Source organism: Sinohyriopsis cumingii, unplaced genomic scaffold (genome assembly GCF_028554795.1).
Source record: "Sinohyriopsis cumingii isolate HCF-2022 unplaced genomic scaffold, ASM2855479v2 utg000810l, whole genome shotgun sequence".
NCBI classification, from domain to species: Eukaryota; Metazoa; Mollusca; class Bivalvia; order Unionida; family Unionidae; genus Sinohyriopsis; species Sinohyriopsis cumingii.
Window position 1 is genome coordinate 1,142,977 of NW_028315933.1, and position 23,771 is coordinate 1,166,747.

Below are 23,771 nucleotides of genomic sequence, written 5' to 3' on the forward strand. Positions count from 1 at the left end.
AGTTTTGAAGCCAATGCTTTCTTCTAGTCAATTAACTAGGAAAACACATTCTTGAGGCAAATGATATTAAGTTGAACTACCATGCCAGTCTGCTATCTGATTTTGAATATTTTTGGACCTTGTAAAATGTATGCTCATAAGTGTCGTGAAATCTAAATAAGAACCACATTCAATGAAAGCCCACTACAGCACATCATACTATGTAATGTATGATACAAGTGTGCAACAAGTCAGTTAACTAACTAAATTGATGCATGCACATCCTAGACTCTAAAAATTAGGCAAGATACAAATGAAGGCGCAGAGCTGATGCTTCTATGGTACAGTTACCAATGCATATTAATAAGAAATAGTGAAAATACAATGATTGTATATTTGACTTTAGCTGATTACCATGCATTTGTATATACATGTATAGGATGAATACTGTGGTTAAAGAATCGGTAAATGTACTCGCTGTGCAATACCACTACATCCATAACAGGGAATCTATAATTCAAAATATGCACCAAGAAGCATACATTTTAGTCATTTCAGCACATATCATGATGTGTCTAAATTAATTGCAAAACAAATTCCAAAAATGATAAAGAAAGTGCACGGTTTAACATGCATGCATGGTAACAGTCAGGGTCATTAAACGGTGTCTGTATGTTCTTTCCAGTACTGGATGAATAATTGATAATGAAAAAATGGGTTCATTAGCGAGGGGGAAATCAACAACATGATCACTGTTTGACTGATCAACTGACAACACGGTTAATTCATATGCACATGAATGTGGCTCCATTTTTTTCATGCCTTCATAAAGCAATACCTGATAATTTCAACAATCTTAAGATGCAGGAATGAGACTGATGATTAGCAGCCACTTAAGTAGGCAGGTAAATTGAATGATTTATAAATTCAGGTGAGAAAGCTTTCTTTAGATCTGTGCATTGTTTGGTGTTTGCCAGTAGGCAGTTGTCTACCCTGGATTAGGCAGCAATTGTACACTGAATGCACTGAAGACAAACATAAAAAAGACTTAACAGCCTTCCTGATCGTGATTCAATAATAATCAGAATAACAACTACAGCTTTCTAAAGAACTTATGTCTTCCAAACATAAGCTAAAATGAAATGTTCAGTGACTGACTAATGACACCATTCAAATGAACTTGAAATGATCATTCACTACTAGAAACTTTTTAAATTTTTACACATATAAAGATATACACAGTGATAAGACATTTTCTTCATCAAAACTGCAACAATCTTGCCAATTTATTAAATTAAATGCTTGTTTAGTTTCACACTAAAACTGCGTTACTTCATTTACCACACCACAATGATGTTATATCCGAATTTGCATGGTATAACTTGGCTGCATATTTTACACCAACAATTTAACCAGAAACATATAAAGAAACCTTAAATGCATACCAATTACACAAAACAATTCAACTGTAAGCATTTAGAACACATGTATCAGTGTGTAACTCCTACCATAAGCACAATGCACATTTTGATGATGGCACATTTGATTAATGTAAACTATGCTAGTGTGATATTTCCAGATATTTTGTGCATGTTTGAAATGATCGTACTTGACAACTATGAGAACACTCACTCAAGTCATAAAATTGAATGCACCCTGAAATGGTCTTGGTCACTAACTTGGTTGACGTCTTGATGATATAATTCCCAGTATCATAAATTTGTGTTGTGCAGTGTTTACAAAATACAGTATAACCTGTCCTAATATTCACCTTTACTCAGTTATCACCTGTTCACTACAGCCATTCTATATACATGTCCTGTATTTAATGGTTACCTGCATTATACTGTCAGCAGCCAGGAGTTTCCTGAGCAAAGAATAGTTTACCCCTGCCATAAGCAGTCAGTGGTGCATATCTACAGTAACAATTCAATCTACACAAACCAAATTTCTCCTTCATGATTAAGGCATTGTTGAGATAAAGGAACATCATATAAATTGATATGGAAACATTTCATATCTTGTTTGTACTTGTACTCCAATCATGTAAACAATGTAATGGTGACAATATGTCAAATATGAAAGCAAGGCAGATTTTATAATTAGAGTAAAAGGTCAATGCAATCTGTTTACTGGATGGCAGGAAAAGCAGTCTTGTTTTAACAACAGAAATGGAAGTTGCCTTTTGTGCCATGTGACAGGTATAGTGTGATATCGTCATTCATCTGCCCATGAATTTAAGCTATCACTGAAGAAAAATATTTTTCTTTGTGAAGAGATACGAGTCACACCCTTTTTTTTAAATTAAGATCTGGGACTATTCAATATTTAAACCTTGTCTGCAAAAAGAGGTGATGTTAATGGGTCATAAAGAATAACGATTCTTATGATCTCTTGTAGCATCATAGGCTTCTCACTTAAGCCGACTGTGTTTTGATCTCAGCATGGTGAATAACTGGCTTATCCAGGTGTTATTTTTAAAGTATGAACAGCTGTTTCCAAGTAAAACTTACACAAAATAGCCAATTTATCCAGGTGTTATTTTTAAAGTATGAACAGCTGTTTCCAAGTAAAACTTACAAAGAGAGCCAATTTATCCAGGTGTTATTTTTATAGTATGAACACCTGTTTCCAAGTAAAACTTACACAAGATAGCCATGCTTAAGTCACTGCTCTGTTTTAAAATCAAATGTAAGCTGTCAATCAGAAGTGAAATTATTGTTTTGTCATGGTGCACAAAATAAAGATCATAGTTTATTTCAAGTCTGTGATAATTTAATTTATAGAACAGACTAAAGTGAACAGTATATAATAACTCTGCATGGAAGATAAATTTTGGAGAGAAAAACATATATTTGATTCATGGTATTTGTTCAAAACCCATGTGTGCTTTGGTCACCTGTGTACAAAGTCTTTTCCCACCAGTTGCCACTATTGACAGGCTTGACTGTACCAAAATTTTAAAAATGCAGTAATTTTAAAAAACAGCCAGTAAAATATCCAATTTATTCCATTCTTTCAAAAGCTCTACAAAATAAAGATGTTCAACTAACTGAATACAGTATATCAAGAGGATAGGTCAATCAATATTCCACATTAAAATGCATCAATGCCCATTGCTTTGTCAAATTATCTTGTGCATTGTTACCTTGTCTTGTATCTGTTTTGTTTTCCAATGTTTCTTTTCCTTTTTTCTTTTCTTCTCAGATTTGCCTCATTAATGTCAGACTTGTGAATCTGCAAATAATCATAAATGATCATAATCTCTACTTCAAAATTTCCAGCCCAACAAACACCTACCCCAATAAAAAAAAGTATTTTTTACTATCAGTACTAAAAGTCTGCAGGATTTACTTGTGCGAAAGTGTATCACTGCATAAAAAGTTCTTGCAATTTATCTCCCTTGAAGAATAATGAAAATGTGTTTATTTTGTACAGCTTCAATCATAGCAGTTAATGGAGGTTGAACAACATCGAGAAAAAATTCTAACTTCTTAAAGTTCTTTTATTATTGATTTAGACTTGCTTTTCTATTAATGTTCTTTATATTTTTCATGAAATAACTTGAGTTTTTTCAAAATGCACAAATGTCAACCACACTTGAACAGACAGGCGCACATACGAATCTCCTTGATGATCATTTTAATTTTATTTCCTTGAACGGTTGGAAATTTTAGAGTATACAATTTGGAGAAATATCGATGTTAGACACACTATGCATGTATAGGACTATTGTGGCTCTCACCTATCTGCCTGTCTGTATGTGTGTCTGTCTCAGTTCATCTGGTGCATAGGTATGTATATCCTTGAATGAATGTGTGTTCGCATATGTATATTACATAAACATACTTCTGGTTAAAAACGAGTATAAAATGGATGCTAAGTTAGAAAGAGTGACTGATAGATAAAGACAACAAATATGAATATTTGTGAGTATCCATTTATTATTGACTTGTAGAGTATGTTCTTACAAGCAGTCTCTTTTTTAAATCATACTGTTTGCAATTTTACATCCAGTCACATGGATCAATATTGATTTAAAAGGCGAACCAAAGTAATATGACGGAATCTGTGAAAAAAATTGGATCTTTACATATTTGATCAAGGAAAGTTAAACAGAATTAAACTTATTTTAAAAAGGCTGTTCTAGATGAATTTGCTGGTGGCAATCAGAAATGTTGTCTAAAGACCCCAGCGAATTTGAGAGTTATTATGTGTCAGCATCAGCAAAGAAAAATCATGCTGAAAGTTATTGCATGTACTGTCAGATACTTAATGTTTCAAAAGTCAAAAAGAAAATGGAAAAAAAGAAACGTCATTGGGCATGTTAATTAATCTGAATATTGTATGATATTTACACCCAAATATGAATAAATATTCCATCTGCATTAATTACACTCATTTATCGGTATGATCACTAATGTAATTATTGCTTTGTTAGGTTCCTCTGAATACATTAAAATACTGTGTTCCATTTTTATTTTTTTTAAATTCTGGTTTAAAATATTCAGCATTACAAATCAGCTGATGTATCGAATTCATGTTATAATTTTCTTATCAAACTTGTGTTATAACTTTCTTAACTTGTGTTATAAATGAACTATTAGCCTTGCAAAAGTAACTGAGAAAGAAGGATATATCAATATATGAAAAATGCAAATGGTAGAGATTGTTTTCATTAAAGTTACATAACCAAAAATGTGTAATAAATGTTTAAAATCGGAGAGCAAAGTGAAATGTTCCTACAAATGTATCTGAAATTATGGATAATGAATCTATTTTATCAGGTATGGACAGTGTATTTAGTTTAATTATTTGATATCATTTAAGTATGGAAAGTAAATATTATTTAATTATCTGATGAATGTAACTATAGACACTGAATCTAATTATCTGATTTAATGTCTATAATTATTCTCCTAGTATGAACAAAAGATGTTTGACATATATAATTGATTCATAGGTTTAACCATAACAATCTACAGCTAAGATACCTTCCTTTGTTGACTTTATGTTTCGCTAACCAAGTGTAGAACGGTGAACTATCTGGAACTGAAAATTATTTGTGGGCATGCGCATTGGAGCTAAGGGAGGTAATTTTAGGCGCTACGATCAGTAACTCCGTTGCAACAGTGAAACCCCCTATAGTATCAAGTCATTTTTGTAACTTAAATATCTCATTTCAAAACTGGTTACCTATAATGATTATCAACTAAATGACTGAGTACAAAACAGATTTAGCAAATTTAAAGCATAAAATAAAAGAAATCACAAACTTACAAACATATGTGGACTCCATTTTAAATCCAAATGATGCCAAAAACAAGCAGAATTATTCATTAAAAAAACATATTCATCCAAATAAAATTAGCACAGTTCACTCAACATGATGTGTATTCCTGGCTTCCATAACATAATCCACTCCATATGCTCTCACCACTAGGTACATACTAAAGAAACAGAATTCCTGCTATTTTGAGTTCACTCTTAAACCTAACCGATTTTACAATAAAATGACATGTAACTATTTTAACGAACCTTATTAGCAGATACATCATGTAAATGAGTATTTATCAGAGACTGGTCCTTTCTGTCCAGAGACTGAATAATTCACTCTGTGCTGCTTTGGAGCACTTCAGTCTCCAGTTTTGTGTGAAAATTTCAACAAAGCTCATCACACAAATGACACAGATCAGAAAGGCATTAGCTGCTGTGTGTCCTTAATGTATCTGCATGACAAGTGAGGTGTTTCTACATCACATAAGTGGCTGGCCTGCTTGAAAAGCTTTAGTGCATCCACATGATAAGTGAGGTATTTCTACATCACATAAGTGGATGGCCTGCTTGAAAGGGTTTTGTGCATCTGCATGATGAGTGATGTGTGTCTGTCTAGCTGAAGTGGCTGGCCTGCTGGAGTGGCTTGATTGCTAGAGACAAAATTTTCAGCAGTCTCAGGGGTGAGTATTGCCAGATCAAATCATACATGGATATAATGCAATATATTTACTGTATTTCAATATGTATTAAAACATATTGCTAAAAAGATCATTTTGCAAACTCATGGCATAGCAACTTTCAGTGTGATTTGCTGAGTCAGGCAGTCTTTATTTAATATAAAAGGATGTGTTCTTCTATCTGCATTTCTCCTTATTTTTTAAAACAAAATAGAGGATTTTGTGAATGTCCAGATATGGGATAAGAGTTTACATTAAAAATATAAATAATGGCCAACTTTGACAAATGAATAATGTGTTGCATATAGGTGGCTAGACTACTAGAAGTCTCTCCTAAAATCTTATTCCATTAAAGTATATATGGCTTACCACCAGCAATTTACCAATTGCACCATCTTCTTTGCATTTCAAACCAAACTGAGTCCAAAACAGTACTCTTTGCAAATTTATTGAGTAAAAGAGCTTGCTTAGGATTTTATCATACAGTGATTAAAAGTCAGCCATAACTTAGATTGATTGTGGTCTTATTTCATAATACCATGTATTCTCTTTTCTGCAAAGAAAGTTCCACAACCAGTCTAATGAAAAGACAATACACAGTTAGGGTGAATATACCAGTATGAAAGAATTTGTACCATTACAAACTGCACAGTTAGTATAATGATGCACAGCAATATATCAGTATGACTGTTACTGAATATCAGACACTAATTACAAAAGTGACACACAATTTAGGATGTGCTCTAGATTTTTTGGAATACAATATTTTACACTAACAGAGGATAACAGTGGATAATTAGTGACCAAGGCAGATTCTAAAAATGCAATAAGACTAATGGTTTTGGGATTATGGACGTTTCGCCCCATGGACGTTTCGGCCCAGGACGTTTCGCCCCACTTCAATGGACATTTCGCCCCACTTCAATGGACATTTCGCCCCACATGGTACATGGACGTTTCGCCCCATGGACGTTTCGGCCCATGGACGTTTCGCCCCACATCATTGGAAATATCGGACATTTATAGAAATTCACAAGCATTACACCATTATCTTCATTTTACTTTAGGGGCCTGCTGTTATGATTTAATTTCATGCCCCATAATCCCATCACTCTCATCCATTTCAATTACATTCAGCGTGCCGTTATATCAGACAATATTTTCCTTTTTTTTTCTTCATTTATGTAATAAAATCTATCATTAAACTTTTTTTAAATATTGAACTTTACTCATTTTTTTTCAAGCTCGGGTTAATTAACTTTTTATCTCCTGCCATTTATTGGCATTGTTACTTTGAATTTTGTAAAACTAGCTATAAATCGGGTCCTAATTACTCGACTGAATTGCTGACAGAAACAGTCCAAATTAATGTATTTCATTTCTATAGCCCGATCGTTATACATTACATCTTTTCAAAGCTGTGCACAGAATAGCCCGACATATCGCGAGCAATGAAAAGACAGGAGGAGGGGCGAGGAATGTTAATTGTAATTAACAATAAAGAGATATAAAAATGGTTTCAGAGATTTATGTTTTTGAAATATGAAGCTTGTATTTGCATTTTTAAATAAAAACACATCACTAATCAAAATTACATCTCATGACAAGGTATAGGTGTCAAATTATGATGTGCAAAAGTATACTTCTAAACAGCAACTATCTATGATTTCTTTTTTAATGCATGAAGTTACCTGGATGTAATTAAGTCATATTAACACTTGCTGGGAGCAATAGTGAACGCCAGAACATTTGTTTTCTTTATGGCACCAGACAGATACACCCCTACTTATAAAAAAAAAATAAAGTTGTTTTATATGTGTATGTTTTCCCCAAAGGTATGAGATTTGTTTGCTTTATAAAAGATTTCAGAACAAAAAAATTCAAAATTTTGTCGGGGTATTTATGTATTTCCCTAGTGTAATATATAGGGTTGTTAATCCTAGTCCGGTTTTTATTTTAAATTTAGTTTAGAATTTGGGTGAATAAATAGTGTATTATATTTAAACGACAAATAAACCATATTGTTTTGTATGATTGATGATGTGTGTCGTTTCTCGCATTATCATTATACTGAGACAGGCTGTACTCGAGTGAGGGTTCATACTTTATTTAATGTGGGGCGAAACGTCCATGGGCCGAAACGTCCATGGGGCGAAACGTCCATGTACCATGTGGGGCGAAATGTCCATTGAAGTGGGGCGAAATGTCCACTGAAGTGGGGCGAAATGTCTTGGGCCGAAACGTCCATGGGGCGAAACGTCCAGGTACCATGGTTTTGATGTATACAAATATTTGTTAATGGACTTTTAGTTTTTGTTATTTTATTATTTTTATATCTAAAATAGTATTATAATTAAAAGTACTATGCATGTATGTTTACCCTATATCTAAAAAAATCATAAGATCAAATACCATTTTCAAAGTGGGTGGGTGGTTCATTCTAAAGTGGAGTTACCTAGCTTTATCTATGCCTGAAAAGGTGCCTTTTGAAATGTCTGTATCATTACAAAACATTGCTTCTTACTCATACTTGAAGTCACAGCAATATTTATGAATACCATCCCCAGAACGAACTGATGATAATGTCCCTGTCAAAACATCAAGCTTGATTTCCATATTGATTTCCTTAGCAATTCTTTCACTAAATTTTGAAAAATGCTTGAACATGCTATTTTATACTTTTACAAATCAAACCTTCGCAAATGTAAGTAGCTTGACTGTGACTGGACGGTGTAAAAAATCACGTATTGCATCACTTCAACATTTGAAGGCTAATTTTTCACATGTTAAAATGATATAATACACTGCTTTTTACATTTCAAAGCTATTTTTTCACCAATAAACAATGTTTTGCATCAGTTCACACATTTCAAAACTATCTTTTCCACCAATAAAACGGAATGACAAGATAGAGCCAATCTGTGAAATATCAAACATTTTGTCGGCAATTATTCGTTTTAAAAAAAAAAAATTGTACCTAGCCCGATTTTAGAACTAGCCACCCACTTATCCTATGAACAGTGGCATCCCTCGTGATTTCAGTTTAAAATAAAACTGAATATTACGATAATCAGATGACTCAGCAATGACATCAAACTTCCAGATTCCGTGTTTAAAATGGAATTAAGGTATTACCCAATGGCTTTTACTTTTGTTTTACGAATTTACGTAGTGTTGCAGACTTACATTTTTTTGAGGATAAAATTACAAGTCGACGATAACGACTTATTTGTTAAACACTGCTGTGTCATCGCTCAATGTAGGGTCTTTTAACATGCTGGAATTCGACCTCGAAAATAGGATATCTACCAAACAAGTCAATGGATGATTCTTGGATACACATTATTATGAGTATATTTAAATTGCCTCTATGATTTTCGGAGACTGCCTTTACTAATATGGAGTCACTTATCTGTTTATATCTCCATTTCCTGGTAACGTATACGTTATGAGAAAATTTAACGGAAAATTTAATTTACCTTTCCCTACAAACATAGACTGGTTCTGAAAAAAAATTTCTTAAGTCAGTATATTTTAATATATGTAAGAAAATAAAATTGGTTGCTCTATCTATTTCAAAATCAAAAAAAATCAAATGCATATGCATATATATATATACATTTAACAAAAGCAAGTCATATATAATATAAAAAGTCAAATAATGCGAGGATTTTAAATCTTTCTTTGTACATGACGAGTTGATATTAAGTGACATTGATAAAAGAGGTAAATTTTGTTGTTGTAGTACAACAGCAGAGTGGCGCAGTGGAAGCGTGCTGGGCCCATAACCCAGAGGTCCGTGGATCGAAACCACGCTCTGCTAAAATATTTTTTTCTTTCTTTTTCATATTTCTTTTTGGGTATAAATTGTAAATTAATTTTCAGTTTCCCTTTAAATTAGTAGCATCTCATGTTACTATGACTGTAATTATTTCATTTCCATATTTATAATCTATATGTCGTATAGGTCTATATACTATATTGTATACATATCTTAAATTTTTACAACTATCTATATACTGTATTACACTTACCCGCTTTGCAATGCATAATACAGATTATTCATACTCTAGAGCACAATATTAAATTAAGATTAATTATGCGGTAAAAAAAAAAAATATTAACTTTTAGTCACCTCCAAAGTCTTTTATCGTTGAACGCACAGTGAAACTGATGAGATACAAAAACGTGTTAGAAAAAAGGAAACTCTAACATTATCATGTCTTTTATTTAATAATAATAATAATAATAATAATAATAATGAGGACTTTGTATAGCGCCTAATCTTTAGAAGATCTAAGCGCTGTACAACATTAGACAACACATATAAGATTAAAAAAAACAACATATAATGATATAATTACAAAAACAAACACCATGAAATGAGAAAACATTAAAAAAAAAAACATGCTGAGAATATTTAAGGTAGGAAACATTATTAGGTCTTTAAGTTTGTTCTTGCAGTCGAAATAATTGAGTTTTGAGAGCCCTCTTGAATGTGGTCACTGTGTCTTTGTGTCTAAGTTCAGTGGACAATTCATTCCACGTTGCTGGGCCCTGGTATGCAAAAGAACGCTGTCCATATGACTTTGTTTTCATAGTGGGAATAATGAATAGCCAGTGTAGGGTACAGAGCAACGGGGAGGTGTGCTCTGATCATGGTACTCTAAGTATGATCCGAGCAGCTGTGTTTTGAACTTTTTGAAGTTTCTGGAGCAGATATTGAGATGAACCAGACAGAATTGAGCTACAATAGTCCAGTCTTGAAAGTACTAATGAACACACAAGTGTTTCAGTGGCATCAACTGAAAGATATTTGCGAACTGAGCTGATGCATCTCAGCTCAAGATATGCAGCCTTGCATATGTTCATGATTGTTGTTGTTGTTGTTTTGGGGCTTAACGCCATTTTTCAGCACACGATAGGCTATACATGGCGGCCAGTATTAATGGTGGAGGAACAACCCGGGAAAACCCCGGAAAGAACCACCGACCCACGAGAAGCTACTGGCAAGCTTTCTCACATACCCACATTGGCTGAATCCCAGACTCGAACCGCCGCAGACAGAGGTGAGATGGCAGTGATCCGTAACGGAGAGCGCTTTAGACCACTCGGCCACTCGGGGCCCCCATATGTTCATGACATGTTGGTGCAATGTGAGAGTACTGTCCAGAGTAACACCTAGGTTTCGTACTGATTGTGTGAATTTAATGTTGGTGTTGCTGATATTTATTGTTTGAGGTAAAGGATGTGAATGAGAAAGTCTTTGTGTTGTAATCAGAATTACCTCATCAGTTTTATCATCATTCGTCTGCAGCATGTTACATGTCATCCATGATTTCACATCAGAAATGCACCTCTCTACACCTTGGATGGTAGCATCAACTTCATTTGGGTAGCTAGATTTGTATATGTGGATGTTATCAGCGTACAATTGGTGAGACACTGGATGATGATCTATGACACTTGAGAGCGACTGAGTGTACAGAATGAAGAGAACAGGTCCAAGAACAGACCCTTGTGGAACACCACAACATAGATAAACTGGGCTGGAGTGTATTCCATTTGCAGATACAATTTGTGTTCTGTTGACCAAGTAGGACTTGAACCACAGTGAGACTGTATCATGAATGCCAAATACATGCTGGAGACGGTGATGTAATATATCATGGTCTATTGTGTCAAATGCTGCAGACAAATCAAGGAGGGTGAGGACTGTAATCTTTCCGCTATCCAACGCTGAAAAGTCATAGCGAACCGATTATTCGACAAAGACATCTGTCTTATCAAAATAGATTTAGCCTGGAAAAACTAACATCATATAAATAACAATAAAAAATTAGAAATAACCTAAATAACTTAATCTAAATTAGAAATAAATAGACTAAAACAAAAATAGATCTAATCTGAAAATAACATCCAAGATTAACTGCATCCACACCAGACTGGACTAAGGAGGTAGGGTAAGATCTCTAGCCAAAAGGCAAGTCCATATCACTCCAAGTTTACTTATTAAAAAAAATTTTTTTTAAAAATTATAACTACAGGTGTATGTGCGTGTGTGTGTGTATATATTAATACATTTCTTCACTGCATGTCCGCATGTGTATTGGAAACTAACACAATCATAAACACACAGATCTGAATAACTCTACAACTCCAACTCCACAAGAAATTATATATATATATATATATATATATATATATATATATATATATATATATATATATATATATATATATATATATATATATATAAGGTGGCTAACCCTGCCATCAGGTCGGATTGTACAAGGCGACAAAGATTGGCAGCATGCAAATAAACCAGAGGCGTAGCTATGATATTTTGCGCCCGGGGACGAACTAAAAAATTAGCGCCCCAGTCCCCTCCCCGTTTAATCACATTTTTGAATATTACCCTTGTTTACTTATTATAATGTAACGTTGTAAGCCTCATTTTGGCGCCCCTGTACCTTCGCGCCCGGGGACATATGTACCCCCCTGCCCCCTCCCCCCCCCCCAGCTACGCCTCTGAAATAAACCACCATTTAGCCATAGGTCCCAATAAGAAATCAGAATGTAAGGTGACAAAAGCCCAGTCATCAGGTCCACCGCACAAAGCGGAAATAAAGTACGTAGTAACAGATATACAGACCTCAAACTATTAAAAACACAACATTTTGAACCCATCATTACCCACAAGACCAACATATTTATAAATAACAACATTTAGAGACACAATGTAATTCCCAAATCCCATCAAGTAAATAAGACCAATTGCCTACGAACCAGATGGACCAGTCGCAAACATCATACCGGACTACGACATTGAAAGTCGAGTCGGAACCAAAACATCCCACCTCAACACCAGAATAACAAACTGCCTTCTTTAATGAGGTTCTTCTGTTGGGTTATGAAGTCCTCTTTTGATAAAAGCTCCATCCACAAAATCCTAATCTGATCCTTTGATTACTACCATCAAAATTCAAAACCAAAGAATACTAGCAGGACACAAAAGTATATTGGGTGCCTGACACCCAGCTGATTGGCACCATTTAGAAAATTAAAAGTACACTATGTACACAAGATTCCAATCTTTCGTTAAAATAGTAAAGGAAATTATACAACTCATGAAATTGGAAAATTGCACAGGTGGCTTACACGCTATTGGGAAAGTAAGTGTCCAAAAGCAAAACTGGACTAAAATTTAATCATACGAGCTTCAGCGTTCCAGGGCGTACCGACATCCAATGGCTTGCTGCGTCACCGGGGTCCCTTTCCTCTTTGCCTCGCCTAGACATGTCCAAAATCTCAGAATTAAAGAGTGCGACATTTGCACATAAAACGGGGCTGTGGTGGCACCATACCCACATCCCCGACCAATTAAAAATCCTGACCTTCAGGACTTAACCGGTCGCGAAAGCACTAGATGCATAGGCGACCAAAATTATATTATCACTATCATGTATAATCCGAGTCAGCAGCGAACAGAGCAGCGAACAACACATCAGAAATGGAGCTAGCGACGGAAATTATCCCCGCTCCAGCAATGAATGCACTAAGGGGTCTTGGCCTCATAGTAGCCTCAGGCTGGAGCCTTAGAGCGCAGGACAAACGAACGACCCTGCTCCTAATATGGGATAACAACGACAGAGAAGGAAAAGAAGAAATAGACAACAACAAAAAAATCAGAAGACGTTGGGGGGGGGGGAGGCGGCAACAGAGGGAGCGTACGCCGCAGACCCAGATTAGCAGTCCACCCACTACAACTCATCAAAACAACCTCCAGCAGTCGTAGAACAAACAGCAAACACAGACACCAGTTCTCTCAATCCGGTTCCCCAGGATAAGTCGATCAATGACTCGATCGAAGAAATAATGAAAACACTGGAGACATATGCGAGTAAAGTACCCCACACCCCAGTGACTTCACCAAGACAGGAAACCCCACCACACGACACACTGGTAGCCGATTTGTAAATGTCTTCCTCTAGTTAAGAAAAAATCGACGAAGAACTAAAGGAAGAAACAGAGGTAGGAGAAGAGAAAACTGACCTAGAGCTACAACGGTGCAAAGAAATGGGCCTAGAACCAGCACTTAGACGATGTGCGAAAGGCGGGTCACTTTGCCGATGCCGTAAAGTACCAAGTCTGGAGATCACTCGACACCAACAGACCCCGACCGGCACGATGGTTTTACGGTATAAGAATCCTCACTCAGTACTATGACATTGCCAATACGCAATATCCAACCTACCAGCTTGTGGAAGCGGCAAACTACGTGGCAATGATATATGGCTACCACTTCCCAGATCCCATTAAAAACGAAAAGGGAAGTTGGGTAAAAATTAAAACAGCAGAAGACCGCAGGGGAACCTTCAACTAGCCTGCCAAAATAGCCCTTATTAGGGCTTTACATTGCCGCTTTACAAAGTGATTCCACTTTGGCTTGGAATCACGATTCCATAAAACCACAGAACTAATTTGATAATTTTTACAACCGCTTCTGAATTAACAACTTACGATGCCTAACAATGCCTACAGAGAAATGATCTTTTCAGTCCCTAAGACATAATAATTAGTCAAATTTAAGTTAAGGACATTACAATGTACACTACGTACTAGATTTCTTTAGAACGGTTAAGATGTAGGAAAATTCAAAACTCGAACAAGTTGACAAAATCAGAGGTGGTTTACACATTACTGGATTTATTTATTGTCCACTAGCACAACTGGACTCGATTTGAAATAAACACAAGGCGTCTCAGAGCTACAAAAGTGCTGTGCTCGGCTGTACAACAAAATCGGACTCAAATGGTAAATTTTGGTACTTTTGTTAACTCAAATTTGATTGGCAATTGACGTTTCTGCCTTTCAATCCCTTGGTAAAATTTTACAACTTCACTTGGTAAAACTGATTGAAAATCGAAAAACTCGGCTCGCACCTATACGCGGGAGAACCAGGTTTGTAAACCCTAATCTGATTGGCAGTTGTTTCCCTAGTTGATTTTCTAACTTTTTATTATTCTTGCGTAGGCGACTTAAATCCTTTAATTGATTGATTGTATAATCCGTTTCTAACCACTCTACAACTAACCCTTATTTACAAACACAAGTACAGAGTTTATTATCAAAATTCTATATAAAGACAACATTAATGATAAGGTACAAGTCCACGACTGTCCCTATATATGCCAAATAAAACTTTTAAAAATGACCCTTCACCACTTGAAGCCCTCCAAGGACGTAGATGCGTCCTCTGTCGCTGTTTTCCTCATTTTGCCCGTCTGTGCGCAAGTGTCGAATAATTGAGTAGTACCTGGTCAGTTAACCAGTCGTACATGGCCGAACACGACCTAAATCCAAGTCAGTCAATCAGTCATTGTAGCCATACAGTGATGAATCGTTCACATAAAGTATGGCTAGACAGACCTGCAAACTTGGTAACTTTACCAAAGCTATGTCACTCATTGACAGTGCAACATCTCTTTACCCTATGGAAGAGTTACAGGTCTACCTAAACTTCAGACACATGAGAAGAAATATGATTTTAAATTCAGCATAGAGGCTCGTAGTAAGGAAAGTGTTAGATGCAGAATTGTCGAGCTAAGACGCATCAGCTCAATTCGCAAATATCTTTCAGTTGATGCCACTAAAACACTTGTGTGTTCATTAGTACTTTCAAGACTGGACTATTGTAACTCAGTTCTGTCTGGTTCATCCAGGGCCGGCGCCAGACCCTGCCAGACTATCTGGCGCCCTAGGCAAAGTTAGATTATGGCGCCCTCCCCCCCCCCCCGAAAATATCAATTTCAAAATTTATAAACAATATTTTTTTTTTAAATATGCGCCCCTGAAATCAGCGCCCTAGGCGGCTGCCTAGTTTGCCTATATGGTAGCGCCGGCCCTGGGTTCATCTCAATATCTGCTCCAGAAACTTCAAAAAGTTCAAAACACAGCTGCTCGGATCATACTTAGAGTACCACGATCAAAGCACACCTCCCCGCTGCTCTGTACCCTACACTGGCTATCCATTCGATCCAGGATCAAACAACAAATTTGTTCTCTGTGCTACGTTTCACTGTCGGACTCTAGATGTTGTTGCTGTTGTGGGGTTTAACGCCATTTTTCAGCACATGATAGGCTATGCATGGCGGCCAGTATTAATAGTGGAGGAAGAACCCTACATTGGCCGAATCCTAGACTCGAATCCACGCAGACAGAGGTGAGATGGCAGTGATCTGTAACGGAGAGCGCTTTAGACCACTCGGCCACTCGGGGCCCCCGTCGGACTCTAGTCCAACATACCTATCCGACCTCACCCATGTGTACACACCAGCAAGATACTTACGCTCCTCTTCTGACAATCGTATACTCATTATTCCCACTATGAAAACAAAGTCATATGGACAGTGTTCTTTTACATACCAGGGCCCATCAACGTAGAATGAATTGCCCACTGAACTTAGACACAAACACACAGTGATCACATTCAAGAGGGCTCTCAAAACTCACTTATTTCGACTGCAAGAACAAACTTAAAGACCTAATAATGTTTCCTACCTGAAATATTCTCAGCATGTGTTTTATTTTTTAATGTTTTTCTAATTTCATGGTGTTTGTTTTTGTAATAATATTATTATATTTTTTTATCTTATAGGTGTTGTCTCATGTTGTAAAGTGCTTAGAACTTCTAAAGATTAGGCGCTATACAAAGTCCTCATTAATAATAATAATAATAATAATAATAATAATAATATTATTATTATTATTATTATTATTATTATTATCTAGAGGGCGTGGGCAGAGACCCACCCACCCCACCCATGGGGCGAATGAGCAATAGGGAAGGGAGAGGAAATTCACACGCATCAGCCCATATTGGACGAGGATCCATGAGAATATGCGGCAGAGGTGAGGAAAGGAATGGCTACCGCATTTACCACTAGTATCCCTCAAGCAACAGCAGCATCAGAATAATGAGCCTGTCTGCAGATTCACCGGATACTTTGACCAGATGTACCCTTTTTAAGCCTGTCTGGGGAGAAGAAGTTGTCCTGGATATAGATAAACATCAATGATCGAGGACAACACACAGTGCCGGATTAATCTCTGTGGAGGCCCTTAGGCAGTCGAAATCTTGGGGCTGCCCTCGCAAATTATCTTCTAATACGTTTTTAATTTTACGAACCAACAATTTTAATAAACCAATTTATTACACAAAACAAATATCAACAGCTTTTAATGTTATTAAACAAATTAACATGTTATGTTATTAAACAAAATATTAAATATATTATTAAATATTATTAAACAAACGCTGTCGCGGGGCCCCTAAAAGGCGTGGAGCCCATAAGCCAGTGCGTACTCTGCCTATTTGGTAATCCGACAATCAGGTCGTCATTGTAGACCTACAGTGTGATGTTAAATTGTAAATTCCCGCTTGGATCTCGATTACCACATATCACTACTCTCCAATTTTTTTCCCTCCTGTTCCGCCAGTCTCTTCATTCGGTAAATGTACCGATTGTACGCGGATCACAAGTGAATAGTTCTAACGCGAGGTTTCGAGTGCTCAAATGCTTCTTTGCTGGTCGTCGACCCATATTTGTTCCACGAAGTTGTGAAATGCATCATCATCATCGTTATTCTTGCACAACCAGTTATAAAATAAATGTTTAAATAATAACCAACCAAAACAAAGAATGTCATAAGAACGAATCACCAACTTGAATTCGCTATTTCTCACGCACAGTAACACACATTCCGTGGCTGCGCATGTCGGTTCAACGTCAGTGATGTCATCGATCGCCTAGAAGCAGAAATGACGTCATTGCTCGTGATGTGAAGTCATGTGGATCACTGACACGTAATATTTTGATAGAAGATAAGTTACTACATCGTAACAAGCACGTTCAATCAAACACAGTGTACATGTCTGTCGCTAAAACTTCGTTACCATGCTTCAAGAAGACCAATTCAGGCTGAATACGAATCCAAATAACCAAACTCGGGCTGCGCCTCGGCTTTTTAAAAAGGATGCTGGCGGGAAGCATAATGGTCTCGGAAACGTAAAGCTTCACAGGGTCCTAGCAGTCAAATCACTGGTGAGGCTGTTGACAGTTGTTGGAGAATCAGTGGTAGCAAAACTTTCAGCAAAAGAAAAGGTTCAGATTTTGCAAGGTATTTCGTTAGTTGTATTAAATTCGTTTTATCTACATGCCCAAAAGCTACTAATTGGAAGGTAATAATAATAATAATAAAGAACATTTGATCGAAATTTATCTGTTCTGTTTTAAGTCACGAGCCAAATGTCGATATCTTCACAGCCACCAATAAGAACATAATCAATATTTATTCTTCTTCTTCTTCTTGTAACAACCGATGAATTACAGCATAAAGATAAGTTCAGACACATATCTATAACCTAATGCAAGAGCTATAAACACGAATCAATTCGTTGCAACTACATTACTGGACCAACAGTAGTGTGGATACAACATTAGACACGTTTAACATTTCTCACGACTTCCACTTTATGTCTGCATCTCCACATTTTATAAGTAACCGGATTATAATACACTTTATCAATCTTAACGCGAAACGTTTATAAAAGAGTTAGAAAAAAAATGTTGTTTTAATGAAATTTGTTTACATTTTGAAACCAGAAATTTTCACTATCGTAAATTTCGACTAAATTCATTTTGTTTTATTACAGACTTTCCATTCAATTGTCATTAATAAATCATCCTTATAAATAGCGTTTAACTGCACTAAAATCGAAAAACAAATATTCTGAATGATAGCAAGGCAACATATAGAAGTATTTGGGAAAAGCTTAAGGGAACGATACTTCATGCACGTAATTGTATTTGAGCCATGTAATATGTGTAAGCACTGTCTCAGTGCAATAAAAAAACAAACATTTTCCATATATTTTGTTTTATTATTTATTTATTTATTTATTTATTTATCTGTGATAAAAGTATTACAGCTTTTTTAATATGATTATTCGAATTCTCACCTTCGCATGCGTAGAAACATGCAACCAGTTAAATGCACTGAGGCCACTGATAAGTCGATGCAGCATGGCGTCAGCGCGAGAACTGGATACTCGGAGGTTACTACTCGAAAAGGACGAAGCGGGCATTCAAGCTGACCTGACCGCCATCAAGGAGCTGTGCAGGAGTAATGTAAGATTGAATCTTTTATTAATCTTAAGTAAGTTCATTGAGACATCCCCAGGGCGAACGTTATGCAGAATTGTTTTCCGCAATTTGTTGTTTTATCATTTGCTGTTGTAGAATTGGAGTGTGAAATGGCACAGAAGCTATTTATGATTTTGTTAAAATCCAAGACGTTTAAAAAATATTTCTTGTTACTTTAAAATACACGAGTATACTTCAGTCTGCCGCAAATTCGTCTTTTCATGCGAATTTTAATCTTACAAGTGCATTTTGTTTATATAGAAATCAGTGGTGTACTAAGAGTAAATGGCGCCAGGGGCGACGATGATGGCCCAAAAGGGTTTTGTCGCCATAATGAATTGGCTGATTTTGTTCCAAATTCTATATCATTCTGCTTACAGGGATGTGTGTGGGGGGGGTGTCTAAGGAAATATAGTACGTTAAAATTGGGTTAATGTATGTCAAAATAATACATTTAAGATATTTTCCATTTCGTAGGATGCAGATCGCCCCGCCTGCTTAATCGTGTGACATGTCGATCTGCTAACCTCATCCAGTATTTGGCAAAGAAATATGTTTCACTTTCAGTTATATATTTCTTAAAAATTATTTTTTATTATTCTTAAAAATATATAATTACCGAGAGGCATAAATTATACAGCAGTATACAGTATTAATATTCGTTATCTCAAGTTCTTATAGTAAAACTTACGTATTTTATTTCAGTAAATCTTGAAATTCAATTTAAAGCGGTTTTAGAATATATTGATGTAAGGGGAAATTCACTCCAAACAATTTTAATCCATTTAGTTCGCATTCTTATCTTTTTAATTTGACGTGACTTACGTTTATGCTGCATTTGAGGTAAATTAATAAAACTGTTGAGTTATGTACGCTGATGTGAACATGTAAAAAAGCATGCTTAATATATCAGGAGATAAATATCTGAAATTCTTGTCTTTTAATTTCTTCATTATTAATTACAATTTTGATCCCACCTCCAGCTCAGCAGCTGAAAGTAAAGAGTCTCTAAAGTGTCGAAATGATAGAAACGATGAAGAATTACATTTTGGATCGCCCAACATTAAAGAGTACATATTCAAAACTTGAAGTAATGCAATATGGGGTTCTTTGCTTCCTACCGAAGAAGAGATACACACAACAAAAAATGACCCATATTCTGGACACGATCATTTGTACATACCATTTCTTTTTATATGTTCTTCAAGCTCTCTACAACAGGTGGTAATTGCTATCAATCGTGTCTTTGCTTAGCTGATGATGCGGGCGACCAAAAGTCTTTATCCATCCAAGTTTCGTCTAACTTTCGGAAAAGCATTAAACCTAGCTATTCCGTTAAACGATCTGGATGTCTATCGACTTTTAGAATTATCAAGCCCGCATTTATCTGTTTTACACTATTATCTATCGCAAAATCGACTAACCATTGCAAAATTTGTAAATATCTACGATAACCAATTCACTGTCGCGACAGTCAGCTTTTTGGAGGAAAATGGCGGCCATAAGCAGCGTATGGAGTTGTATCTAATTTACACTTGCTGATTGGGTAATCGAACAGTGTGATTGACAAGTGACGATAGATCAATCTCGAAGTCGTAATTCATTATAATGAACTATCAATTTTCGTTACCAGTTATGTCTGATATCATAAATAATTTACTGTAACTGATTTAATTTATTATGACTATTTCAAGCCCCGGCTGCTTCAAGACCTATCTGATCTGAAGAGACAAAAACTTCAGGAGCACGTGTTTAGTCTGCGCGAGAAAATCTCCATCTTGGAGACAAGGGCCCTGGAGGTTGGCGCGTGCTACGTTGACGTCAGTATCGCCATTGAAATGGAAACAGCATTAAAAGCCGTCAAAAACATTGCAGAATATTTTTTTAAAACATCTGTTGAAAAGTAAGTTTTGTTCATAACGATATATTTATTTTATATCTTCTGCTGAAACATTCTTTTGTTCATACTACAGGATGGCACTATTCAATCTTTAATCTTTTATGTGTCCTACTTTTTATGCGACATTTTTTTACTATGAACGTCAGTCGCTTCATTCTGTTCTGAAGCAAAACTGCATCGTACAGGTGACTTTCAGTCATTTACAAACAGAACTGCAGCATGCACACACTTACTTCGAGCCGACTGGTTCGATGCAATGATTTTCCTATGATTCATCGGCCATGTTCAAAACACATGTGACAAGCTGCGTGTGCGCTGACATTTTTGAATTCTACTTGTTTGTCTAGATTTGCCAATCCGGGCATTCTGGACCTCCAGTTTCTGGACTCAATGATTTTGGGAAAATGTTCTATATAAAGTAGAATCCTTTTATAACGAAGTTAAATACTCTGTAGCGTAATATCCGACATTACTCAATACATCACACGGTTCCTTCACTTTATATAATGTATGATATTTTTTACAGCAAAATCCGGGTGTAACGAACTCATTTTAGGGTCCCTTGGCCTTCCTTATATCCATATTATAATTTATATATAGATAGTTAAACGAACAATATGTGGCATATGAATTAATATCATAAAAAGTACGTTTATGAAAAATTTAAACTGAAGAGTTTCTAAAAGGCTCGACACTTTATAGAGAGGCATTTTCCCCGTAAAATGCTAAATTTACGCCTTTTTTAAAACTCCGGTTCAGCATTTAATTTTATGTTTGTTTTCAACACATCTGTAAAACAGTATTTAAGCACAGGTTACTGTTTACTACTGGCCGCTAACATGAAAAAGAATTACAATTCATTTACAGATGCAATGATACCTCTGTAGTCCCGGTTGAGCGCTGCAGTGAGGGTTGCCATGCCCACATGGCCCCAGACACCTTGACCCTTCTCAGGAATCTAGCCAACAACAGATCTCTTTCCGACATGGCCGTTGAACCATCCATCTTAGCCACCTCTAACCAACCGGAACACCGCGGGAACTTCATATATGACCCCAGTCCCTCTCCCAGTTCTGCCAGTCAGGAGTCCTATACCCATAAACAGACCAATACATCCACCAGTTCCTTTCAAAATACTAATTCTGAGATAATAAGGTTCGAATTTCGATGTCCAAAATGGCTTCAAGGGATAAACTTTTCGACCATACTTTATGCGATCATTATCGCAGGATTTATATTCATCTTGTTGTCATCAATACACTTACATGGTGGTCCTGAGGGATTTCTCAAAACTATATTTGATAGAAAACAAGTACTAAGTAGCAGTTTTGGTGTTTTTTAGTTCTTTGATAATTAAAATGGTTTTTTTTATTATTTGAAATTTTCTTTATCCGTTTACTTTAAGTAAAATGCATTCTTGTTCTTTGAGAATGTCTTAAAATCGTGAACGCAAACTTTAACCAAGCTGAAGAACACCAGGTAAAGCTATTTATAGTGCAGTCCAACAAAGATATAATGGTACATAGTTACATTGGTTAATAGTACGACTGAGTCCGCGCTTTAATATCAACACGGGAAATGGATTGCGAACGTAATGTTAAGTTAGTCACGACCACAAGTATGCATTACGAGTTTTTAGAGTATTCTGTAATAATAATAATAATAACAATAATTGTTGCGACTCAAGTCTTAAGAGCTTTATCGCAAGACAAAAAGTATAGGTATTCCATATGATTTCCACTAGTGCTCCGAATGAATTCCTATTTGAATACGGTAATATGCCCAGTAGTTTCGAATATGCTAATGTGCCAAATATCGTGATGTATCGCAATGATATAATCCCAAAAATATTCTTGAATGAATTTACCAAAATAGTGATATAGTTCCTAAATCAGTTAGTATTTTGTAATTCCAATTAATAATATTTAAATAAATAAATTAAATCTCCTTAACCGAATACAACTAAAATTGATTAAACTAAAACTGATGTGAAGATCTGGAATGAGTAATTAAAATACAATCATCCTTAATAATATAAACATCTAAGACACAATTTGAGGACCAGGATGAGGGTTATCTTAATGGACATTGACATCAAACTGTAAACAAATTTTGTTCATAGAAAATTCCAAGGCAGAACCAAGGCTGTATTTAGAACTCAAACCTTGTATGCGTGTTTACCCTACACAACATATAGGCCAATCTCCTCCCTCAGTTATGGATAAAGGTAACTCATACAATATTGATGATGAGGCTAAAGTATGATGGAGCTGCTGGTATGACCACAGTATCCTTCAAACGCTATATTTTATTAATTACATACCGCGATTATTCAATGTATTAAATTATTATATTATATTTTATTAATTGAAAAGATAGTTTTGCTAATTAATGTCATGACCAAATAACGGATAAATACATAGTGTGACGTGAAGTGATTTTTACGTGCTGTTTCGTCGTCATTTAGCTGCTGTTACATGCAACGAACTTATTCGGTCTTACGTGTGATTAAAGGCGATGGCTTTGTGAAATATCAGAAAATTTACAAAGTAAGAAATATAGCATTTAAAATACTAGACCATTTAGTATTAAATAATTTTGTTAAAATGTTGTAGCTTGAAGACCATCGACTTCTTTTATAAGATATATAGAGTGTATGGTTTCATCTTGACAAAACATATCCACATTACACAGAATGTCAGAAACAGAAAACCTTTACATTTCATTTAC

General features: G+C 35.7%; 2 protein-coding genes across 6 annotated transcripts in view; one reads left to right on the forward strand and one right to left on the reverse strand.

Annotated features, from left to right (window-relative positions):
- Positions 1-9,450, reverse strand: part of LOC149773229 (ubiquitin carboxyl-terminal hydrolase 38-like) — a 146,523-nt gene extending 137,073 nt beyond the window's left edge. The window contains exons 1-2 of one of the 5 annotated variants that reach the window (XM_089946585.1): positions 9,413-9,450; positions 3,128-3,216 (exon numbers count right to left, since the gene is read on the reverse strand). The gene's annotated coding sequence lies outside the window, so the exon portion shown is untranslated. The other 4 variants (XM_089946588.1, XM_089946587.1, XM_089946583.1 and 1 more) reach the window with 4 other exon arrangements.
- On the forward strand, positions 5,878-22,383 carry LOC149773230 (uncharacterized). Its single transcript, XM_089946575.1, has 5 exons — positions 5,878-5,936; positions 16,728-16,847; positions 18,972-19,126; positions 20,836-21,044; positions 21,909-22,383. The coding sequence occupies exons 2-5, from the start codon at positions 16,760-16,762 to the stop codon at positions 22,381-22,383; spliced, it is 927 nt and encodes a 308-aa protein (XP_089802701.1). The 5' UTR covers positions 5,878-5,936; positions 16,728-16,759.
- The last annotated feature ends 1,388 nt before the right edge of the window (positions 22,384-23,771 follow it).